Source organism: Sebastes fasciatus, chromosome 17, assembly GCF_043250625.1.
Source record: "Sebastes fasciatus isolate fSebFas1 chromosome 17, fSebFas1.pri, whole genome shotgun sequence".
Taxonomy (NCBI): Eukaryota; Metazoa; Chordata; class Actinopteri; order Perciformes; family Sebastidae; genus Sebastes; species Sebastes fasciatus.
The window spans coordinates 2,692,932-2,716,635 of record NC_133811.1 but is presented as its reverse complement, the minus strand read 5'-3'; the positions used below and the strand labels follow the sequence as shown (position 1 = coordinate 2,716,635).

Sequence of the window (23,704 nt, the reverse complement as noted above, 5' to 3'; positions counted from 1 at the left end):
TGTGTGTGTGTGTGTGTGTGTGTGTGTGTGTGTGTGTGTGTGTGTGTGTGTGTGTGTGTGTGTGTGTGTGTGTGTGTGTGTGTGTGTGTGTGTGTGTGTGTGTGTGTGTGTGTGTGTGTGTGTGTGTGTGTGTGTGTGTGTGTTGCTGTATTCTTGGGTGTGTAGGCTCAGAAATTGTTCCTGTGATTTAATTTAGCTATGCAGGAATTCAGAGTTCTTGACATTTTTGGATTGAGCAGCAGGTCCTGTGACCCAGTTTGACTCCACAGTTTAAATGTACGTTCTTGTAGAGTTTCTCCTTGTTTCTCTCTCATGGTTTCATCTCTCCACTCAGAAAACCCCCACTTGAATTTCCTGAAACACTAGCTAGAAAACCGCTTCGCAGGCTTTTGGGAAATGTCATTCAATCTCTGTTTACAGGGTGAGAAGGAATGACACACAGGCAGTTTATGTTTAAAGGTCCCATATTGTAAAAAGTGAGATTTCCATGTCTTTTATATTATAAAGCAGGTTTAAGTGCTCTATAAATACTGTTAAACTATCAAAATGCTCAATATACTGAGAAATACACACAGCCCCTATTCAGAAATTGTGTGTTTGAAACAAGCCGTTAGGATTTCTGTCCATTTGTGATGTCACTAATATACAATACATAGATTATTACAAGGTTTTAAACATAAACATTCTAAATGTGTCCCAGTTTATTTCCTGTTGCAGTGGATGTCAATAACATCAGCTGACAGGAAGTAAACATGGACCCAAACTGTTGCTTAGCAACGCAATTCTGTTGCACATCCGTTGCAATGCGCTAAAACAGAGCGTTTCAGACAGGGTAAATACAGGACAATTCAGACAGACAGTATGATGAAAATAAAGTTTTTTTGAACATTACAGCATGTAAACATGTTCTAGTAGAAACACAAAATACAAGTATGAACCTGAAAATGAGCACAATATGGGACCTTTAATGAATACAGATTAGAGTTGGAGGAAGGAAGCTTTTATTATTAGATAAATGTTATCTCTAGTTGAAGCAGTAGCTCTAAGCTGACCTCAAGTCTGTCTCCAGATGGGTCAACTTTCCCCTTTTCATCACTTGTACTGACATCTCCTCAGTAATTCTCTGGCACCCCTGTGTTTTGTGTGTGTCCTCGAGTCAACTCCTGTTAATCCATCCTTGTTAGTGTATTCGGGGGCTGCACTCGTCCTCTATCCTCTCCTGTTTCATCCTCCTCTCCTCTCCTCTCCTCTCCTCTCCTCTCCTCTCCTCTCCTCTCCTCTCGTCTCGTCTCCTCTCCTCTCCTCTAATCTCTTAATGGCATCTCGGGGTATCACCGTGTCTGTCTGTTTGTCGGATGACTCGGAGTCTGTTCCCGTCTGATCTTTGGAACGGGACTAGCGATCCGCTTAGTTCTTCCGTCAAAACATAACTTACTTAACTGTCAGCAGTAACAGGACTACCAGTGAGCCTTTGATGTGTTCATCCCACACTGAGAGAGAGAGAGCACTGGAGGTAACGGAGTGGACATGGTGTTCTCTGACAAACTGGATCAAAAGTTATCATTGACTACGTTTACATGCACAAACTATTCCGGTATTTGCCCCTTATTCAGAAAAAGACAATATTCATACTAAGCTGTTTAGTCCCGTTTACATACAGCCGTGACTGCTCCGATTACCGTAACCGGTGGAAGACTTGTTCAACTGTGCGAAAACAGCCTCCCTCTTTCATTCCCTCAACCACCTTCTTGAAATGGTTGGCATAGCAATATTTGCTTTTACTTTTCGAATATTTACTTTCCGAATGCACTTATATAAGAATGCTCCTAAAACTTGAATAATATCGGCATATCCCACGTCTTAAAGGTCCCATATTGTAAAAAGTGAGATTTTCACATATTTTATATTATAAAGCAGGTTTAAGTGCTATATAAATACTGTTAAACTATCAAAACGCTCAATATACGGAGAAATATACACAGCCCGTATTCAGAAATTGTGCGTTTGAAACAAGCCGTTAGGATTTCTGTCCATTTGTGATGTCACAAATATACAATATATAGATCATTACACGGTTTTAAAGGTAAACATTCTAAATGTGTCCCGGTTTATTTCCTGTTGCAGTGTATGTAAATAACATCAGCTGACAGGAAGTAAACATGGACCCAAACTGTTGCCTAGCAACGCAATTCCGTTGCAATTCCGTTGCAATTTCGTTGAAATGCACTAAAATGGAGCGTTTCAGACAGAGGGTAAATACAGGCATATTCAGGCAGACAGTATGAGGAAAATAAAGTTTTTTTTAACATTACAGCATGTAAACATGTTCTAGTAGAAACACAAAATACAAGTATGAACCTGAAAATGAGCACGATATGGGACCTCTAATCTGAAAATGCTCTAAATAAGGCCAAATGCAGAATAGAGTGCTACAGGAATGAGTCTTAAAAACTCAGAAATCAGTTAGCATTTATCACTTCCGGTTCCCTCGTCTGGAAGTCAATGTTTTTTTTTTTAATGGGTTTTTAGTTAGATGTGTGAAATAAGGTCTGTAGTTAACACAAGCTGAAGAGATTTTAACATTTTGTTCTATGACATAAAATACGTCAGTAAATACCCCACTGGTGAATTTTGAAGCTTTTATGTGTCTTAAAAAAGGCGGTTGCTAACAAGTGGCTAAACTCTATATGGTAAGCATCTTAACCACTAGGCCACCATGACACCCCAAAAAACAGACGTGACAAAACAGCAACTTACCATTGGCTCCCATATTTTCAGTGTTCACATCCAGCAACCTCTTAAAATTAATTGCTTTGTAGTTAAATATCACAATTAGTAAATAGCAATGAAATCCATCTTTCTATAACTCCTGCGTCCCTCTTTAAACCATATCATTTCTGCTGTTGAGTTAACTGGATTGTGAGCGGAGCCTCGATCAGGTCCAGTGATCACGCCGTACAGCTCCTCGCTGTGCGATTAGTCATCCTGAATAACTAACAGTCTGAGGTTCATTGCTTGACCTAGCGCTGCCAAATCCATTTGTCTGGAAAGAGCTGAACTGCGTTTGTGTGTAAATGTTTTACTGATTATGAGCTCATCTTATACTGAACATTAAGCACTTTAGGTTTTTAATTATTTTACCATTTTTTTCTGGTTACTTATAATACCAGTAAACTGATATTTAAGCTGAATAAGATGTTTAAAAAGCAATGCTGCATCACCGAATGGGCTTTTCTGTAACTGGACCCAGTCTGCCCCCTATCTGCAGAGTTTGATACTGCAAGGAAGAGTTTGTCTCAAAGTTTGGATGCATTTCAAAGTAGCTCCAACTTTCCCTGCAGACTATATATCAACTATTTATCATTGTACTGCAAACAGAATTACAACTCCATCACTCTCACTGTTTCAGGATCCCAGTGTGTATAGTTCAGTGGCTGAGCTCTAGACAGCCAGGTGCCTCACAGGACTGGTACTGCTGATGGAAAGTATTTGCTTCCTCTCATCTACATCCACCGTCTCTCCTGTACGCGTGTAGTGTTATGTCTGAAACTTCCTGGTGCTTTTGTCTGAATGGTTCAGCCCCAGGATGGCGGGTCAGGACTCCGGCATCCCGGCTCATTTTCCAAACAGGAAGTGTTTCTGCTGCAATACACCAATGGAGAGGTCAGAAGTCACGCAGCTTGCCGGGGAACAGTGTGGGAGGCTGGCAGGCAGTAGTGATGTGTCACGGTCGCACCACATGCAGCTGTGTGGTCACCAGAGTCTCAGAATAGTTTTATTCACATACAAAAGCACCAAATGACAGTATTATACCACAGCAACCCTTAATCCCCACTACCTGACTCCGAACCAGGACTGTATCTGTTCAGAAGGCTGGAATATTATTTCACAATGATTATTGAGGCTTGTTAGGAAGAACATTTGATCTTATTTGATCTGATATTATTCTCAACACAGAACTATCACAACTTTGTCAGTTTCTTTGTTATGAAGCCTGATAGTTCCAGAGTTGATAGCTGGTTATTGGAAGCTGCTTGTAACAGGTAAATGTTGGAGGTGACTGAGTTCAGTCTGGCTGATGGGACTTTGTCAGAGGAACTGAAAGGAGCGAGAGAGGAGGAGAGGGAGAGCCCTAATTTTTGTTGCAGCTATGTAGATGTGAAAGTCCAAGGTTAGAGGATTCATCACGCTGATGTAATGGATGTCCTTTTCCTCATCCTGCTCTTGCTGCTCATCCTCCCTTCTGCCCTTCATCAACATATTTGTTTCCTGTGTCCTCCTGCAGCTGGTGTGGTCCTCACACAGCAGGGATGCTGCTGCATAACCCTCTCATGTTAAATATTATTTATTATAGTATTGTTGGAAGGTTTTGACACCGGTGCCAGCACGAAATCCAAAGTTTTTGCCAATACCAAAATGATATGTTTATCGATGCCTCACTTTTTCACAAACCCTTTTTTTGTTTAACAAAACAAGGCAAACTTAATATTAGGGCTGTCAATCGATTCAAATATTTAATTGCTGTTAATTGCATCTGCCAAATGAATGCATTAAAATGTAAATGCAGTCTCATGTCCTGATACTAGACATGCTTCATTTATTATTCAGAAGAGAAAAGGAAAATGGAACAAATAAGGTTATGGTTTTCTGCTCATATACCTGTACCCAGTTCTACAGCTTGTGTTATTGTTCTGTGTGCTCACAGCCTGCGGTGGATATTTCCATACGCTGATACAGTTTATGGCTCTGCCTGCACTCCTCTCTCTCTCTCTCTCTCTCTCTCTCTCTCTCTCTCTCTAATTCTGTGCACAAAAGTACAGCATATTTCTGTGTGTGTGTGTGACCTTGCTGGCGTCCTGGCTGTCCATGTAAAGGCTGCTGACTGGGAGAATTGAGCTGTACTGGGGGAGGAGGGAGAGACAGGAGATATGAAACACTGCTGCATTAGAAACACGCAAGAGAGAAACATGCAAGCAAATAGACAAGACATGTGTAAAATAATTTAATTTCCTTCTCTGGCCAGTGAGGCTAAATGTAGGGATGCTAATTTTGAAAAATGTTCTTAACCGATAACCGATTATTAACCGTCAACCGACAACATTTGTGCCTCGCATGCAGCGGTGCGCCAGCTGCAGTGTATGAGGACAACAGACAACTGAGTCCCCGGTTCAGCCCGTACGGGAGCGTACTTTTAACCGTTTTAACCGATAGCGTTAATCGGTTAAAATGCTTCATGTCGGCTAACGGTTAAATGGTCAATTATTAACATCCCTAGCTAAATGTCTATACTTTGATGGTAAGCATCTTATATGATGCTAATTTAGTGAAAGCAGAGACTGTACGGAGACTCTATACGTCAGTCACAAAAGGCTGTGTGGGTCTCTCTTTTTTTGGTGGGTGTGTGTGTGTGTGGCAGTGAGTGTGAGATTTCTCTCTGTGATATCTGAATGAAAAGGTTCATTCACTTCCCAATACACACAGCCAACACAACGCCAAGGCTTACAATAGCACTGTAGCTTTTCTCTCCGTCTCCCTCGATGCTTTCCACGCTCTCTCTTCCATCTTTTTTTTTCTTGTCTCTCCATCTTTCTCCTTCTTCTCTTTCCTCCCTCTTGTGTCGAGCTTATCCTGTAGTCTGACATCATCCCCAGGCTTTGTTACACCCTGTACCGCGTGCGTGTGTGCGTGCGTGCGTGCGTGTGTGTGTGTGGATAAAGTTCCCAGTCACAGCATATTCCGCAGATAGGGGGGACATGAGATTGGAACACTGACCTTCTGACCCTGAAAGCTAACATAGACACATGCACAGAGGCACAACGGCAGCCTTTAGTTCAGCCAGTGAACCACGTGAATGAATGTGTGATGAAATTTACTTTTTTACGTGTGAATAATATAATGTGTGTTTTAGAGGAGTAAAAACAAAGCAAAATATCCTACATTCAGAGAAATTCAGTGCAGGTTATCTGAGTTATGTTTTGTGGTCGTGTAGTATGTCGAGCTGTACATGGGTGATGAAACACTTGATAATGTGAAACACACCAGAAATACAGTTTGAACTGAAACTAAAGAAAGTCAATCAAGCTTCTACTTTTTGAGGAATGTGGTAAAACTACAGTTAAAAAACTGTTAAAGTAATAAATAAATAGTAGTATTCTATCAGTATGAAGTTGACTAGAACAGAAAGATGTGACCGCTGTCAGAGATTGGTGGTTTTCAGGTGCTAAATGTGACCCTGGTCTTGCCGTCAGTGGTTTGAGTGTTAAGTCGTGCAGCCCAACACACACATGCTGGTCTCTTCTGCCCCATAGTGGCAACATCACACCCTTTACCACAAGAGACATGTGGTTGTTACAGTTCTTCTTTAGCCTCCTCTCGCTTTCACTTTGTTTCCTCTTTCTGATCCATCAGTCACTGTCTGGCTCTCCGAGATTATATATATTTTTTTGCATGTTTTCTTAATGACTCACTCCTCTTTCTTTTTATCAATACACGCTCAAATATATATATTTGTTTGTTTTGGAAATTTAAGTAATTGCTGATTTTGGGACAGAGAGGACTCTGGGTAATGTAGTTCTGCTTTCTGCTTCCCAAAGACTCACAACAATGTAGAATGCTCCATTTAGAAATGTTGTAACTTTATATTACATTTATAAAAAAAAATTTTGAGCCCAAGCTTCATCAGGTAATATTTGGGACAGAAAGGACTCTGGGTAATGTAGTTCTGCTAGAACTTTAGAATCCTCCCTTTAGAGATTTAGTAACTTTATATTACATTTAGAAAGAAACGTTTCGATCCCAAGCTTCATCAGGTAATTTTGGGACAGAAAGGACTCTGGGTATTGCAGTTCTGTTGCAATGAATCCCTAACTGATCCTCAGTATGCCTCAGTGTTGGAAAGCACTGGATTAACAGGTGGCATCAGGATCTCCATTACCTCATGTTATCCGGTAATTGTGGTGATTAGGAAATGACTAATAGGAAAGAATTACTCGGTCTGGGCGATATGGCCCAAATCTTCTATCACGATATAGGTCATTTCATATCTCCATAACGATATATATATCAGGACATAGCATGTTTTTTTCTGGTAATTCGATAAATAAATAGTCTATATGAAATAACTACATGGTAAAGCCTATTATTGTTTACTCCTGTGTGAATTAAATATTTGACAAATGAAAAGTATTTTGTCATTTTATTAAGAACTCTGGTCTCAAATGAACATAACGGTTTCAAGTGAAATTATAGAGAAAAAATAAATAAATACAACACCAGTCTATATTTGATCTAAACAGGCCTGGCATGAAATGTAAAATGATTGAATGAAAATGAATCGACGTCCCGATAGAAAAGATATAGGAAAAATATAAACGATAGGCATTCTTATATCGTTTGACGATAAATATCGTCATATCGCCCAGCCCTACTCATTACTGCCCTCTCCATATATCTGCCTCTATTATGAGACTAAAAATGCCGCATGATTACTTTCTTATCAGATTATAGTTCTCCGGCTAAAAACCATGCGTTTAAAACATGACAAATGTTTTTAAATGAATGTGTTAGGGTTGAAAATGGGCTCAAACTCCAGCATGTGACACTTGGGAGCAGAGGTTTCTCCCCAGACAGCAATGCCATGTCGCCAGAGTGCTTGTGGTTGTGTATTGTTGTGACTGGAGGTTGCTAGGACTAGAATGTCCGTGGCTTTTCAGAGCTGAGTTGATAACTTGACCACACAGACGCACAATTCTCTGCGAGGTGAGAGTAACTCGAGGACCACCTGTCTTCCAGTCTGCAGCCTGAATCATGCTGAATCACGCTGTGATGTCTCTGTGTCTGACATGCACACACACACACACACACACACACACACACACACACACACACACACACACACACACACACACACACACACACACACACACACACACACACACACGCGCGCGTGCTAAGATCACCTTGGTTTGATCGACCCCTCTCTGTCTGAAGCTTTTGAACACACCGTCAGCAGTCAGCAGACCTCATTCAAAGATAGCGGTGAATAAATATCACAGCCAGGATGCATTGCTCACTCATAGCAACGGAGGTAAACACACACACACACACTCTCCTCCCCAACACACAAATACACAAACCTTCCATATACTGATGTCAACATGTATGCATATACGATCGCATACGAACTGTATGAATCCAAATCTAGAAAAACTTGGTGTGTTATGCTCGTATACGAATATATAAAATTACTTTAACATGCTGAAGTAGAAATACACACAGGAAGAAGAGCATGTGGGTATCTCCCATGTGGTTTTCTTCAGAGTGTGAGGTAACCGCACACACACACACGCACGCACACGCACGCACACACACACACACACACACACACACACACACACACACACACACACAGTACACAGTTCCTTCTGTTTAGTCCCATTTCATTTATTTACCGGTTTTCTAACGGTACACTCAGCAACGGCTACAGTCTGGTCGCTTGTTTCAGGGGAATGGAATTCACTGTGAGAGTGTTAGAGAGAGAGCGAGATTTAGAGCGAGTGTGAGAGAGAGAGAGAGAGAGAGGCATGGGGGGAGAGAGGGAGGGCATCTGAATGGAGAGGAGAACTCAGAGAAGTTATTGGCTGCAGTAGTTATGTGCTGAAAGTAGAGAGATGCTGTAGAAAGGACAGGCTTGTTCTTTTGAAAGGAGAAGAAGGATCCTCACGATCCTGTCGGCTGACATCTAGAAACCTTTATGAGCATCGCTCGTTTTGGGACTTTACCTGGAAGCCCACAGTCGGTGGAGCTGCAGTCACTTTTGATTTTGGACTCGTTCATTGTCAGCTTGTGGAGCTACCTGACCTCTTTTAGGGAGCGACAGTCAGTCAGACATGATGGACTTTCTAACAGACCCTGCAGTCATCACGCCCATCCTGGTGGTGACTTTTCACTTCTTGACAGCAGCTGGATTTTGGTTTTACCGTCGCCGTCGACGACGGACACTCGGCTTTGAACGAGGTAAACTGCCGAGAGGGAAGGATAAGCTAAACATTCTTCTTCCTGTTCCCTTTTTTAACTGCTCGTCTCTTCTCCGTCACCGCTCCAGCTATGATTTATCTCCTCTTTGTACAGAGTCAGGGACAATTTGACATGTTGCTCCATGTGCTTCCTGTTTAGGCTCCACCCCTTTCTGTCATTTTCATAATGGACAATGTCACTTATCTGTAAGCATGTCAGTGTCTCTTCATTTAAATCACTGCTTTTAGCATCTTTTAATAGGATTTTAAAATAGTTTGTACGGTTAGCAGAATGCTAAAGCTTTAGCTTGCAGCAGGATGTCACCTCATGTTTTCTATTTTAGTTGAGTGGAATGTAAAGCAGCTTATGCTGTAAAGAGCATATAGGTCTCCTGTTCCACCTCCCGTTTACAGTGATACTTTTGTGCTGCAGGACTTGATTGCTGTATCTCATCTGCATGAGTCAGTGGAGCACAATCTTCCATATTTGGCTCTTTTGTAGAGAGAGGCTGTTAGATTTCATCAGCTATTGACTCATATAGTCACATCCATGTAATTCAACCTGGAGACTGCAGCCCGCGTGCGTCTTTGGCAGCTTACGTGGCCGGCTATGTCTTGTTTTTATAACTAAATGCTCTAACCCAAACAGCGAGCTGCTGTGTCTAATTAGGTAAATACTGATGTAACACTAGCAGCATTATACACATTCCAGTTGTAGCTTAGCCCTAGTGCTAATAACTTGTTTAAAGCCCCGCTACTCATTATGTAACAGCCTGTTGTATGTAAACCATTCTGACACGGTGTTTACACTGACCTTTACACCTTTGCTCAGTAGCTGTTGGTAACGCATCTACTGTAGTGTTGGTTCAAATCCAGCGTCTCCTAAAACTGGAAGAACTTAGCTGAATTCTAGTTTAGTCATCACTGGTTTGGGACGTGTGTCTAATGTAATGTGGATGCAACGATTGGCTTGGATTCACCGGGGGAGAAATATCTGGCATGAAATGACAGATCAATGAGGTCCATCAATACTGAGAGGGCAGCGGATGCAACAGTGATGGTAACAGAGGGCAGGAAATGGGAGAAAATGTTAGAGGTAAAGATTAGGGATGCACCGATACCACTTTTTTTCAGACTGCGTACGAGTACAAGTACTTACATTTGGGTACTCGCCGATACCGAGTACCGATGCGAGTACTTCTCTGTGCCAAAAGACCCTCGTTAACAGCCAGCTGGAGGGTGTGAGCGACACACGGCAGGCTGGGGAGTCTCGCATACGAGGCGGTGCACCGTGACCGGCTCTAGGTCGGCTTGGAAAGGCTCGGGGCGAAGGTGGCTCGCGCCGCAGCTTTACAGCGCTCCCCGCCCGGACCTCGCCGCACCTCGCCGCACCGTGACGGGGCTCCCTGCTCCTGGTGCAACTGTCGACCGGGGCGGACTGTCCTCAGTGCGCCCAAACCGCGCCGTGCCGCGGCCCATGGCGCCAGGGGTCTGTGGCGTTGTCGGCAACCCTCCCGTATTTGAAACACGGACCAAGGAGTCTAACGAACGTGCGAGTCAGAGGGTGCAAGCAAAACCCCGTGGCACAATGAAAGTGAGGGCCGGCGCGCGCCGGCTGAGGTGGGATCCCGGCCCCGCGGGGTCCGGCGCACCACCAGCCCATCTCGCTTGCACCGCCAGGAAGGTGGAGCGTGAGGACCCGAAAGATGGTGACGAGAGGTTAACGTCACACTGCTGTAAAGTGCCGGTGCCGTTTTGCGAGTACGAGTACGAGTACATGCATCCCTAGTAAAGATTCCCAAAGAAAATAGTGAAGCAAATAGGAAACAAGGGGAAGGGGACAAAGATATTTTGGAGGTAGAATAATGAGAAACACAAATTATCAAAATGTTGAGCTTTTTTTCTGATATCAAAGCTTCAGTAGGCAGAAAGTTTTTGGCATCATTTGGCCAAAATTCCATAATAACCTTTCAGCATATTGTAATTCAAGTGTTCTGAGAGAAAACTAGACTTCTGCTCCTCCTCATGGCTCTGTTTTCAGGCTTTAGAAAATCTAGCCCGACGTGAGACTTTGACCAATCACAGGTCATTTCAGAGAGAGCGTTCCTATTGGCTGTGCTCTGGCCTGTGGACGGTGCTTGGTATTTCCTCAACTGATCATGGCTGCTGGGTCACAAACTTTCTTATTTTACAGCTAAACAGTACACTACAAGATGTTTCTGAAAACATTTTATGCGAGAAATAGGCATTACAGTAACAGAATATTGATTCATATTTATCAGGGCTGCCTAGTTTGACCGTTTGGTTGGAGTTTGTGAGTGACTGACAGCTGCTCAGAGACGGCAAAGCCCCAGCTCGGCTCTGATTGGTTGTTTTCCTCCTGTCTGTGAAATCTTGCAGATGCCGTTAGGAGCAACGGAGGACAAAGATGAACATGATTTTTTTTTTCATTTTACCTGTCTCATGTACTACTGTCAGGATATAGTGACCATTTTATAAAAATACATTTTTTAATCATATTTGCTCCATTTCTACCCACTGCTGCTTTAAAGTGACATGTCACCCAAATCAATTGTGTGCACTTATTCTCCGTGGGCCTGAAGATGGCCTGAAAATATAGATACAATCACTTCTTCCTTGTCACACTTTCAACATCCTTTAAGCACCTTTGCAGGAAGTAGCATTCAGCAACATAATGGTAAATGTATTACTGCAGTTACTGATACATTATGTATGTAGTTGTACCGTCTCCTAATGCAAAACAGGAGCCTCGCATGTTGTCCACTTATATGGTCAGTTGAGGGTGCTGTGCCCATTATGCTTCACTTATGGATTAGGATGCTGGAGCTGTGGGTGGTTTCACGAGGACGTTTGTGTATGTTCCTAAATATTTTTTACAGTTGTTTATATTGAAACTAGGGCGGTCAATCGATTAAAATATTTAATTGCGATTAATCCCACGATTGTCCATAGTTAATCGTGATTAATCACACAGTTTTTTATCTGTTCAAATTCTACCTTAAAGGGAAATTTCTCAAGTATTTAATATACTTATCAGCATGAGAGTGGGCAAATATGCTGCTTTACGCAAATGTACCCATAGAACCCATTTTCATTCACATATCTTGAGGTCAGAGGTCAAGGGTCCCCTTTGAAAATGGCCATGCCAGTTTTTTCCTCGCCAAAATTTTAGCGCAAGTTTGGAGCGTTATTTAGCCTCCATGGTTGGTTCCGATGGATTCTTTAGGTTTTTTTTGTTTCATATGATGCCAGGATCTTCACTCTAGCTTTAAAACTGAGCCCGCTACCACTTCCCAAAAATTAATTGTGTTAATGCGTTAAAGACATTAGTGGCGTTAAAACGCATTAACTATCACGTAAACTTTGACAGCCCTAACTGAAACTCTTGTTTTTTCATTTAAGGTAGATTAAAATACAACTTCATATAGATGATTGGAAACAGTTAAAATGTGTGTGTGTGTCTCTCATAATGAGTACTATCTGGTTTCAGGGACGTGTCCCTGTGAGTGATTTTGAGACCAGAATGAAGCAGAATTTTACTCAAGCGTCAAACAAGATTTTCATCTTTACTTGCTTGTTTGATCGTCTCTAAGTTCTAGACGAGCCACTTGTGTGTGTGTGTGTGTGTGTGTGTGTGTGTGTGTGTGTGTGTGATATTGTTGCATGATTGTGTGGTCTCCACCTTATTTTCCTCATCACAGGAAACTGAGCGTGTCACAGTGGTAGGCCAGGCATGCTATGGGGTGTATGGGTGTGCAACATTAAACTGTTTATGCATATGATGTGGTTTGAGTTGACACATCATATAAATCATGGTGTTTGACACTTTCTTTGAAAGTGCTAAGCCTTGCACTTAAAGTTACTACGAGGAACTTTTATTTTGTGTTGATTGTGGCGGTCCCTGTGAACAAAAGCGGTAGTGTTTCCGAGCACCAGATTCCATTTAGAAAACATCTGATTTTACTGCAACGGGGGGGGGGGGGGGGGGGGGGTGGTAGTGCGGAGCAGCGAGGTGAAGCTGTGCTCCTGGCCTGAGGAGGAGCTCCGACTGCAGGTCGAAGGCGGCAGCGAAGCCGGTCGCTGCCGGAGGTCCCACTGGAGTCTGAGATGAAGGAGGTTCTGGTGAACCTGCATTAGGGCTGGGCAATATATATATTTTATATCGATATCGTGATATGAGACTAGATGTCATCTTAGATTTTGGATATGGTAGTATCATAGCATGGCATAGGTTGTCTTTTCCTGGTTTTAAAGGTACAGTAAAGTGATGTCATTATCTGAACTTACCGAACCGTTCTAGCTGTTCTATTATTTGGGGGCGTCAGTAGCTCAGTCTATGGGGACTTGACTTGGGAACCAGAGGGTCTCAGGTTAAAGTCCCTGCACGGACCAAGTACGGAGTTTGGACTGGTAGCTAGGGAGGGGCCACTGCACTTCCTGGGCACTGCCGAGGTGCCGTTGAGCAAGGCACAGACCCCCTAAAAACCACATTACTGATGATTATTTATCAAAAATCTCACTGTGTAAATATTTAGTGAAAGCACCAATAGTATACCCTACAATATCGTTGCATATCGATATTGAGTTATTTGGTCAAAAATCTGGTGATATTTATCCATATCTCCCAGACCTAACCTGCATGATTTTGTCTCATTTCACTGTCATCGGACCCAGTGGCATTAAGATTAACTATGTAGCTGTTCAATAAAACAATATCAGTAGCTGTACATCAAAATACAGAAAACAGAGGGTTCTACTGATTACAATGATTAATGGTTCATTAAAACAGTGTACCTTGTAAGATACTTGTTGTATTTGTTGGGATAACACAACAAAAAAAACTACCAAAGTGGCCAGGAAAATGGACTGAAGTAGAGGCCAGGTCTGGTTTGATGTCATGTCCACTGAACAGGACAGGTGAATTCTTTATTTAGATGGTGGTCAGTAATAAAACCAAGCTGACCCTGAATCACCTTCAATTATTAACATGGACTTTGGATTTTCTGTCATCTAGATGATGACAGTCAGTTTACCTGTGTCATTTCACATGAAGAAACCCTCGAGCTGATACATAATACAGTATTGATATTCAGGAGTTTCTCAAATGGAACATGTTTTTCTCTGTGACCACAGGAGGGCAGATTGGGTCTGATGTTAATCTGGTGACAGGGCTAACTAGGCTAACGGGACAGCTGGTTTAGTGTGTGACAGGGATCATGTGTATTGGCTACCGAGCAGGGAGAGCCAAAGTTTGATAACTGATTAAATAACAACTTCCTGCCTCCTCCAGTCAGCTGATTTGCAGATTGAGTGACCTTGTCCTGCTTTACAAATATTTAGCATTCAATGTTCATAGCTCAAAGAGAGTAATGGGATGAGAAGCGGAAGGAAAGGAAGAATGGAATGAAAAAAGAGGGATGGAGGCTGCTGCCAGAGTGTCACCAGAGAGGAGGAGGAGGAGGAGGAGGAGGAGGAGGAGGAGGAGGAGGAGGATAAATGAACCCTGGGAGCCAGCCTGGCGCAGAGAGAAACTGAAAGTGAAAGAAGGGAAGCTGACATGACAGACTAACAGAGGAAAAAGAAGAGTCTTGGAAACATCCTTTCCACAATTGAATCCCAAGAGGAGAAAAGCCAGGACACCGGAAGACGGGGCAACAGAGAGAGGGAGAGCGAGGGAGATTAGAGGTGATAACAGGAGAGAAGGGGGGGGAGCGAGGGATAAGCAGCACACTGCGTGGTATTAGAGGCGTATAAGCTCCCGTCTGGTGTGTGTGGATGGTCCCTCAGAGACGGAAAGAGGAGAGCTTCACCGCGAAGGATCGGAGGAAAAGGAAGAATCTGACAGCAAGAGAGAGCGAGGAAGAAGAGGAGCTAAAAGATGGAGGGATGGAGATGAAGGAGTGACGTCGCTGGAGGAGGAAACGGAGGAGGAGGAGCTTGTGTTACTCTGTCTGAGCTTGTTGTGGCTGTAGGATTGTGTGAGTCACTGTCTCGCCCGCCCGGTCAGGTGTGTGTGTGTGTGTGTGTGTGTGTGTGTGTCTGTGACTATAAACCTGCTGTCATGTCAGCCTCACTTCCTGACTCCTGGCCTGGTCACATGACCTTCTGAGGACTGCCTGACTGTTTGAGCTTTCAGCCTGTGCAGACTCACTGCTTCCACACCGCTGATTCTGTTTCTCTCTCTTTTTTTCAAAAACATGACGGAGCAGAAATAATTCAAAAGTGCGTCGGCGGCGCTGTCTGGGATGGCAGAGCTATTTTGAGAGACTGCAATAAACAAGTATAAGAAGGGAAGAGAGAGCGGTTCCACAAAAGTTGCAGCTGTGAAAGGAGGCAGTTCTGGACAGGGAATTGCCTCGTCATGATTCGATGGTGTGTTCAGCACCAGGCAGTGGGAGCTAAAGAGCTGCTAGAGTTGGCTGCTGACTGCCTGAAAAGCACAAATCTGGACCTCTTCTTCTCTATGTACACCCTCGTCATCTCCCATCTCTGTTGTACACACATGCAGTAATGGGATGAATGACCCTGCTCGGGCTGCTTTTTCCTTTCAATATTAAATTATACAAAGGCACTGATCCGCCAGGCCTCTCTTGATGAGACTAAATTCCGTCTCAACCACCAAAGTCTCTCCCTCTTGTTTTCTTCAGAAAGCGACAGAGCTCTCATCGCTAGGCGCCTCAGGACTATTGACTCTTTTTTTTACAAAGGAAAGCTGGGAACTTTGTGTTTGCCTCTTAAGGAAAGGAAACATGAGAAAAGGAGCAGGAGTGAAGGCAAGGAAATGCTGCTGCATCTGGCTTTTGTCAGCCTGAATGAGCATAGTGCTGCAGAACGAGCCATACTTGTATGTTTTTTGAATGCTTTTTGTGGCATGTGAACAGAGAGCCTATGTCTGGGCTTTAAAAATCATTTTTTTCTCCAGAATTGTTTTTTAAAAACCTTTCTGTGGGATAAACTCTCTCGGACTCCAGATCAGCTCTGATTGGCTGTTTCCCTCCGGTCTGTGAAATCTTGCAGATGCCATTAGGAGCACCGGAGGACACAGAGGCACATGATTTTTTTTCAGATTACCTGTCTCATGCACTACTGTCACGATATAGGGACGTTTTATAAGATTAACTTTTTTTAATCAGATTTGCTCCATTTCTACCCACTGCAGCTTTAACTGAAAATGTGGATTTACTCAGCATCTATTGTCCTTTTACAGGCAGTCAACTAAAACTGTAAAAAGGACAATAGATAATTTCCTTTTTTAGAGGAAATAAAAAAAGGAAATGATCCATCTGGATGAGAGTTGCTTACCTACGCAGAGCGAGGGGAAGGCATTGTAGAAAAAAAAGATAAACAGAGCAAGCACCCCTGCAGCTCTGCAGAGCCAGCGTCAGCTGCAGTCTGAGTACAGAGCGTCTGTTGTGGCCTGGAAACAGCGACTGAGTGCCACTGCCTGGTGAGGAAGTAGAACTGAGGTGACGGAGTAAACAGGGAGGGAGGGAGGTGGGGGGGCCGTTCTTTTTGGACTGAGGGGGAGGAGCTGCCCGCTGACTTTGACACACACGTGTGAGAGCTACTGGGGAAAGAGTGAGGGGAGGACGGAGGGGGAAAGGCCGGCTAAGAGAGGCCGACATGGCAGCGACCGCAAGGATCGAAGAGAGAGGGAACGTGTGAACCGACAGACAGAGAAGAGCAGACACTCCTCAAACTGGTAGTACCTGCCGGTGCTCTGCCGGCGGCTCACGCTCTCACCCTGCAGAGCTTTTGGATACGTGGAGGCAGCTTGTCGCCAAATGCGTCTTACTGCTATATTTATCTGACTTCCGGCTTGGATTATTTGCAACCAAATGAAGCTCTGATTAGAGGAACGTTGGAGCCGTGGAGGATGTGGCCCGACTACAAGAGTGAATGTCAACTCAACGCTCACCTGTACTCGCTCATGTGCTGTGCAGGTCAGTGTGTATTCCCAACATGTGTGTGTCCATAGATTAGCTGGACGGTGGTGTTTACATGCTGCCTGGGTGCAGAGTATCTCCTGTCAGCACGTGTTCCACTGTGTGTTTGAACAGTTCCTGATTTTGCCGGTGATGCTAAATGTGGTTTCTATCAATCATTGTGGGTGTCAGGTGAAAGGACGAGACATCTGTGTGTGTGTGTGTGTGTGTGTGTGTGTGTGTGTGTGTGTGTGTGTGTGTGTTGTTGTGTTTGGACAGTGTGGTAAAGGGGGTGTGTACGTCTTAACAATGCCCTCACTGTAGATGAATGAGCGCCTCTCCGTGGCTGTCACTCACCCACACGCCTCGACTCCTCTTGTGGCTCCAGTTTTGGTTTGGTAAAGATAATAAAGATGGATTTATGACCTAATTAGCACACCTGCATGAAGCTGATAAGGCCTCACAGGTGCAGTTATGAGTGTTTAGCGCAGTGTGGTTGACCGGTATACGTATGTGTGACCTAATAACATGTAAAAGGCAAAGAATGAGTGTTTCCTCCAGGCTGACTAGTCAGCTAAACCGGCAGGTTTGGGAAGCAAGGCGTGTTGCACTGGTGAAACTATTTTGCAAGAGCATGTTGAAATATGTGTTATTTGCATGGGGGGTTTGCCCTTTATGTAAACTTTGTGTCACACTGTGTGTGTGTCTGTGTCTGTGTGTGTGTGTGTGTGTCTGTGTATGGTATGCAGTGATGAGATTGACCTTGAGTTTTATCCAGTTGAGATATTTGACATACTAAAGCCTAAATTGAAATTCCTCATTGGAAATCATATCTGCAGTACTTGGAGCTGGACAGTTGAAAGTGTCAGGGCTATTTAGAGGATCTGTGTGTGTGTGTGTGTGTACAGATGTGTGTGTGTGTACAGATGTGTGTCAGAAAGACGGAAAGATAACAAGATCTTTGAAGGATGAAGTGTTTCCATCTATCTTTCCCCATGGCTGCTCTCCCGTTACGGCGTCTCCATGGCAACTCATAAACAGCTGACAGGAGGGGAAGTACCTACAGCCGGCTCTTCTCTGATTCGCTGTTTGACAAACTGGAGGGAAAATACTCTTCTGTCATTGAGCTGTTGAGTGTGTGTGCTATAGTTTCAATATGACAAAATAAACATATCTTTTAACATTTGTTATTTTGCCTGCATAATATGTTTGACATTCAGTAACAGCGGAAACTTACGTTGTGATCCCAAAAAGGCTACATACTTTTTTAATAAATATTTATGTTGATTTATTTTTGACATGTTAGAATAATAGCTTTTAGCTTGGTGCTGACAACTAAGAACACAGGAGTAGCATTAAGCTCCATATACAGTATATTCCTACACATATGTTATTTGAAAGCACATAGAAATACTCAAAACTAGGGTATCCTTCGATATAGATGTTGTCGGAAGATAATAATAATAATAATAATAGCTTGGATTTATATAGCGCCTTTCATGAAACCCAAGGACGCTTAACAAAGACATAAATAAACACAACAGATGTAACCGTAGCTAGAGGCCATAGGCCTTGGTGAAGAGGTGGGTTTTGAGGAGTCTTTTGAAGATGCCATGTTATATTTTTGATAGGGCTATCAAAGTTAACGCGATAATGACGCGTTAATGCAAATTTGTTTTAAAGTCACTAATTCTTTTTAGGTTGTAGCGGGCTCCGTTTTAAAGCCAGTGAAGATACCGGTATCATTAGGGGTGTAATGCTACTGCTACTGTTCAAGGACGATATCTGGCTCATCTAGAGCGATACGATATGATTCAATGATTTGAAATCGTTACAGTAACTTTGAATGAATGTAGATGAATCGTTACACCCCTAGGTATCATATGAAACTAGAAAACCTAAGGTATCCACCAACCATGTCATAATAGCTGGTCATGAAGGAGGTTAAATAACGCTCCAAATTTACGCTAAATTTTGGCGAGGAAAAACTGGCATGGCCATTTTTAAAGGGATCCCTTGACCTCTGACCTCCAGATATGTGAATGTAAATGGGTTTTATGGGTACCCACGAGTCTCCCCTTTACAGACATGCCCACTTTATGATAATCACATGCAGTTTGGGGCAAGTCATAGTCAAGTCAGCACACTGACACACTGACAGCTGTTGTTGCCTGTTGGGCTGCAGTTTGTCATGTTATGATTTGAGCATATTGTTTTATGCTAAATGCAGTACCTGTGAGGGTTTCTGGACAATATCTGTCATTGTTTTGTGTTGTTAATTGATTTCTAATAATAAATATATACATGCATTTGCATAAAGGAAACATATTTGTCCACTCCCATGTTGATAAGAATATTAAATACTTGACAAATCTCCCTTTAAGGTACATTTTGAACAGATACAAAAATGTACCATTCATTGGTTATCAGTTGCGATTAACTATGGACAATCATGCGATTAATTACGATTAAATATTTTAATCAATTGACAGCCCTAATTTTGTGTGTCTAATATATAGCAGTGTCTTGTAGGGTGGGATCTAACATTTTTTTTTTCATTATCAATAATCTTTTTGATTATTTTCTTGAATGATTGATTTAACTGTTTGGGCTATAAAATGTAAAAAAAAAAAAAGTCAGAACCCAAAAGATATTCAGTTTGCAAACTTTGATGGATTCTGTAGCCTGCCACTGTACATTGCTCACATTAAGGAACATGCAACATCACTAGAAAGGCTGTTTATCAGCAGGAAGTTAGATATTTAACAGAATGGCGGGAAGGGAAAAGGAGAGCGGCTCTGCGTTTTCTCCCAGACTAATAGGAGCAGAGAGAGGCTGGATAGTAAGAGAGGCTCCGTTGGTGTGGAGGAAGAGGAAAGTGGTGGTGCTGGTGAGGGTGGAAAGATAACACAGTTGTGTGGCTCAGCATCAGGCTCTATTCCTGGCCTGGCTGCCTCACTTCTCTAGCCTGCGGAGGATGCCGGCTGGAGGTCTGCCTGGCTGCAGATCACACTTCAGTTAGAGTCAGTAGGAACAGACCGAGAGGAAGGTTAAACCTTTAGTCAGTCAACTGAACTGAGAAAGAAAGAAAAAACGAGCATTTTTTACAGCTTCATTGGTCCAACCTTAGTTTACTCAGGATGATGTCATCTTAGTAAAACATAGTAAAGAGAGCTGTTGAAGACTTTACAAGAGGTCACGTTTGTAGATACCGAGGATCTTATCAACAGGACCTTGAGTCCGTGAACTCAAAGAACCTTCACAGTTTCTCAGCTGCTTGTCTTCTTCACATCAGCTCTCATGCTGCTTTAACTCACTGCTGAGGAAGATAGAACATATGTAGTAAATATGAAGAAGACTGAGTGTTCTTAGGGCTGTTGTGAATGTATGCATGTGTGAGTGAGTGCTATCCAGTCACACTTGGTTATGTGTCTTTTACTAAGTAATGAAATGGAAGTGTGTGTTAACAAAAGGCTTAAGAGGGAGAGTAATCCAAAGCTAAGCCACTAAGTGTGCATGTGTGTGTGTGTGTGTGTGAACAGCAACTTTCCTACAGAAACCCTGTCAAATTCTTCTTCACAAATCAATACAATCAATGTCTGTTAGTCGTCTGAGTGAATACGGCATCATCGCTAACTGTCTCCGTGGGGAGTCTTTAGCCCGCTGCTTTGCTCTCCTCTCAGCTGGATTATGTAATTAACCTCCCTCCTCTCTCTCTTTATGTCTTTTTCTTCAGATGAGCGGGACAGGGTGCAGAAGAAAACCTTCACTAAATGGGTCAACAAGCATCTCATCAAGGTATGTATCGCTGAGTTCACCGAGTGGGTTTGCCATGTCCGTGTTTTGTCTCACACCAACACAGGTCCATCTATAAAACTATAGATTTTGAGGTTTTATCACATAACCCTTTAGTGCTTGTATGTCTCAACGATACACTGTAATATCAATATGTCATATACCACACCATGGTCTAAGATCTGACGACCTATACCTATAACATTTATTTGAAAATCGTAAAGGAGCTGGACTGTAGGTCTTAAGTCTAGTGGGAGTATAATAATAGCTTCAGAAAAAGCCCCTCTGTGTGTCCTGGTAACCTGGTTAGGATGAGTTTTATTGTGTGAGTCACTCCCACTGCTGCTATGTCGTCAGGAAACCAACTGAGCACAATGAAAATCCATCTTAAGGGGGGAGAAAACACATTTTCCTTTCATTTACATCTTCCTCCTCTACCTCAAGTGTTCTTAGCAGAATATTAGCTTAATAAAACATTGATGGTTTCTTTTTGTGATGTAGACCCTCCAAAATACCAATTCATCACTTGAGTATGGCGATATTATGTTTTGTGATACTGTATCGATTTTCAAAAACGCTAGTGATTTTTAACTAAGTCCACATGCACAGATTGGTGGCAGACAGCGGCTCAGATTGCACAAAAAACAGTGTTATGATGTTGGATGTTTTCCTAAAATGAGATAGCAGCAGTATATCGCCTTGCTAACAGCGACCTCCGGACCCATCGACTTCCAGTATGACGATGGTAAAGCCTCTGGGGGCTCAAGGGGCTATATTTCTGGGGTTCCGGTGTAGCCAGTGGACATCCGGGCCAAGACTTCTTCTTACGTGTGGCGCTGCTCATTGTTTACAGCCTGATTAGCAACTTGAGACGCGAGACTGGAGTTGGAGTTTAGAGACGACGTGTTCGACCGGATTGTTTAACTAGTAGCCAGTTTACAAGCTAAATTTTAAACCAATAAAAGCTAAATCATCGTCAGACGATAGCTGCTGGGTTCCCAGATTGCGTTCAGCCTCTTCTGCTCTCCACACGCACTGTTTACCTGGGATGCGGTCCAAAAGAAGTAAAAGAATGACGTCCTAACGTCTTTTCCTAACCACTTGTCCTTGACCTCCATGGAAAACGTCATGAGGTCAAGGAAAGATGAGAAGGAGAATTTAGAAGGACTTATGAAAAGACAACCGTGGTGTTCAGAGAATCCGACTGCTCTTTCACTAGGCTCCGTAATCAAGATGCGACGGCGGCGGATGTTAGTGACGTCAGTCTGCATCTGAAGACAGACTACAAAAGGCGCTGCTCGCCCCGTGCGTTTTTAAATAGGTCTTTCAATGACAGGCTCCTTCACCCGTGGTGTGTGAAAGAGAGATACCACAGGTCCTCCTGCTGCTGGAACATCAACAGGACCATATACTTCTTCCAACTTCTCTTGGGGCATGGAATATTGATTTATGTTGATTATTTGTTAATCCAGATTGTTTAATGTTCATTTGATTAGTTATTCTTGTTTTGTGTTTTACTGAGGTATTTGTTGCATGTTCCAAATAAATAATTAATTCAAAATAAAGTGAAACAAACTGATAGTCACTGTGCACTCATATTAAACATGAATCCCAATAAGTGTATGAGCGTATGAAAATAATATGCAAGATCAGCATATGGTTTCTTATTATGAATGGTGCGTCGCTTTAAATGCTGCAGCTGCAAGGAATTGTGGGATGTTATTATCTCCTTTCCTTTGGTAAAGGACGGTCCAGTGTATCCTCTGCTAAAGGAGATAATAAAGGAAGCATTGAGGCTCCTTTCCTTAACATTTAGAGAATTCAAACAGCTCATCATGGCTGCTACTGAGATACTTAGAGGGTCATTTCACTCCGTTAGGAACCTTCCTAAGCAAAAAGGACTATTCAAACTCAACCCTGCATTCAAACAAAGCCTGCTCGAACATGATGGGTCAATACTACTCGGACTACAAACCGAAACCAGAAAGCTGTTTTTCTACAGATTCTACATATGACTGCAGAATCTGTTTATAGAGATTATGCTAACAGTATTTGAATATATCGCGATAATGTGGCCATGTTGTCTGAGCAGTGTGTCTGGATCACTCTGGCTTGTTGGCTTCATCACTGTTAGTAATGGCTCTGACGTTACAGCTGGTTTCCCTCTGTCCGGCCGTGTTAACACATCCATCATGTTTAGCAGTAAACGGCAAGGTAGTGAATCATTTAAATGTTAGTCTTGAATGAATATTTAAAGAGATTGAGAATTCAGAAAATGTTTACTGGAATGCAGATTATTATTAAATTATTGATTTGTCTCGCCGCCAGGATCCTGAAGGGGATTGTTGCATTCGAAGGCATCAACAAAGAAACTAATGAATGAAATCTGAATGAGCAGCAGCTGCATAATGTCTTGACCTGTTTAAAACCATTCAGCTAAATCAGATGTACAGTTAACAGTATATTGAACAATGCATAATAATACTTGACCGCCCTAAAATCATGTCAGTTAAAACGCTGCATGCTGAGACAAACAGTTGAGGTAGAGGACATAGATTGTTGAAGATAATGAAACTTTGATTTATTATCTCTGTTATAACTATTAGCTATTTCCAGACACAGACACGTGCTAAGTGTCTCCTTTGTCGGCCCCAGACAGCTGCCACTGCTGCCTACATGTGTGCATACTGTCACATCTGCACACTCATGCCATTTCTATCACATCCATAAAGTACTGTATATATACCAGGCGACACGCACGCACGCACGCACGCACGCAGGCAGGCGGTAAGGACTGTGAGGAGAGGAGAGTGCAGGGTATTTCTGTCACATGACCCGGGAATGAAGCGTCTGACTGACCCCATAAATGTGGAGCGCCTGTCGTCACAGAGCCCAGCCAGCCTGTGAACGTAACTCTAGATCAGCTGGCGCTGCCAGACCGACCGCTGA

The 23,704-nt window shown here is 42.9% G+C and overlaps 1 protein-coding gene across 2 annotated transcripts in view; it reads left to right on the top strand.

The window, feature by feature from the left end:
* The window catches only part of macf1a (microtubule actin crosslinking factor 1a), a 322,097-nt gene that overhangs the window by 111,594 nt on the left and 186,799 nt on the right, over positions 1–23,704 (top strand). For both annotated transcript variants that reach the window (XM_074612659.1, XM_074612658.1), the window contains exon 3: positions 20,697–20,758. In XM_074612659.1, coding sequence (XP_074468760.1) covers positions 20,697–20,758 — 62 coding nt within the window. The remainder of the gene's footprint in view (positions 1–20,696; positions 20,759–23,704) is intronic.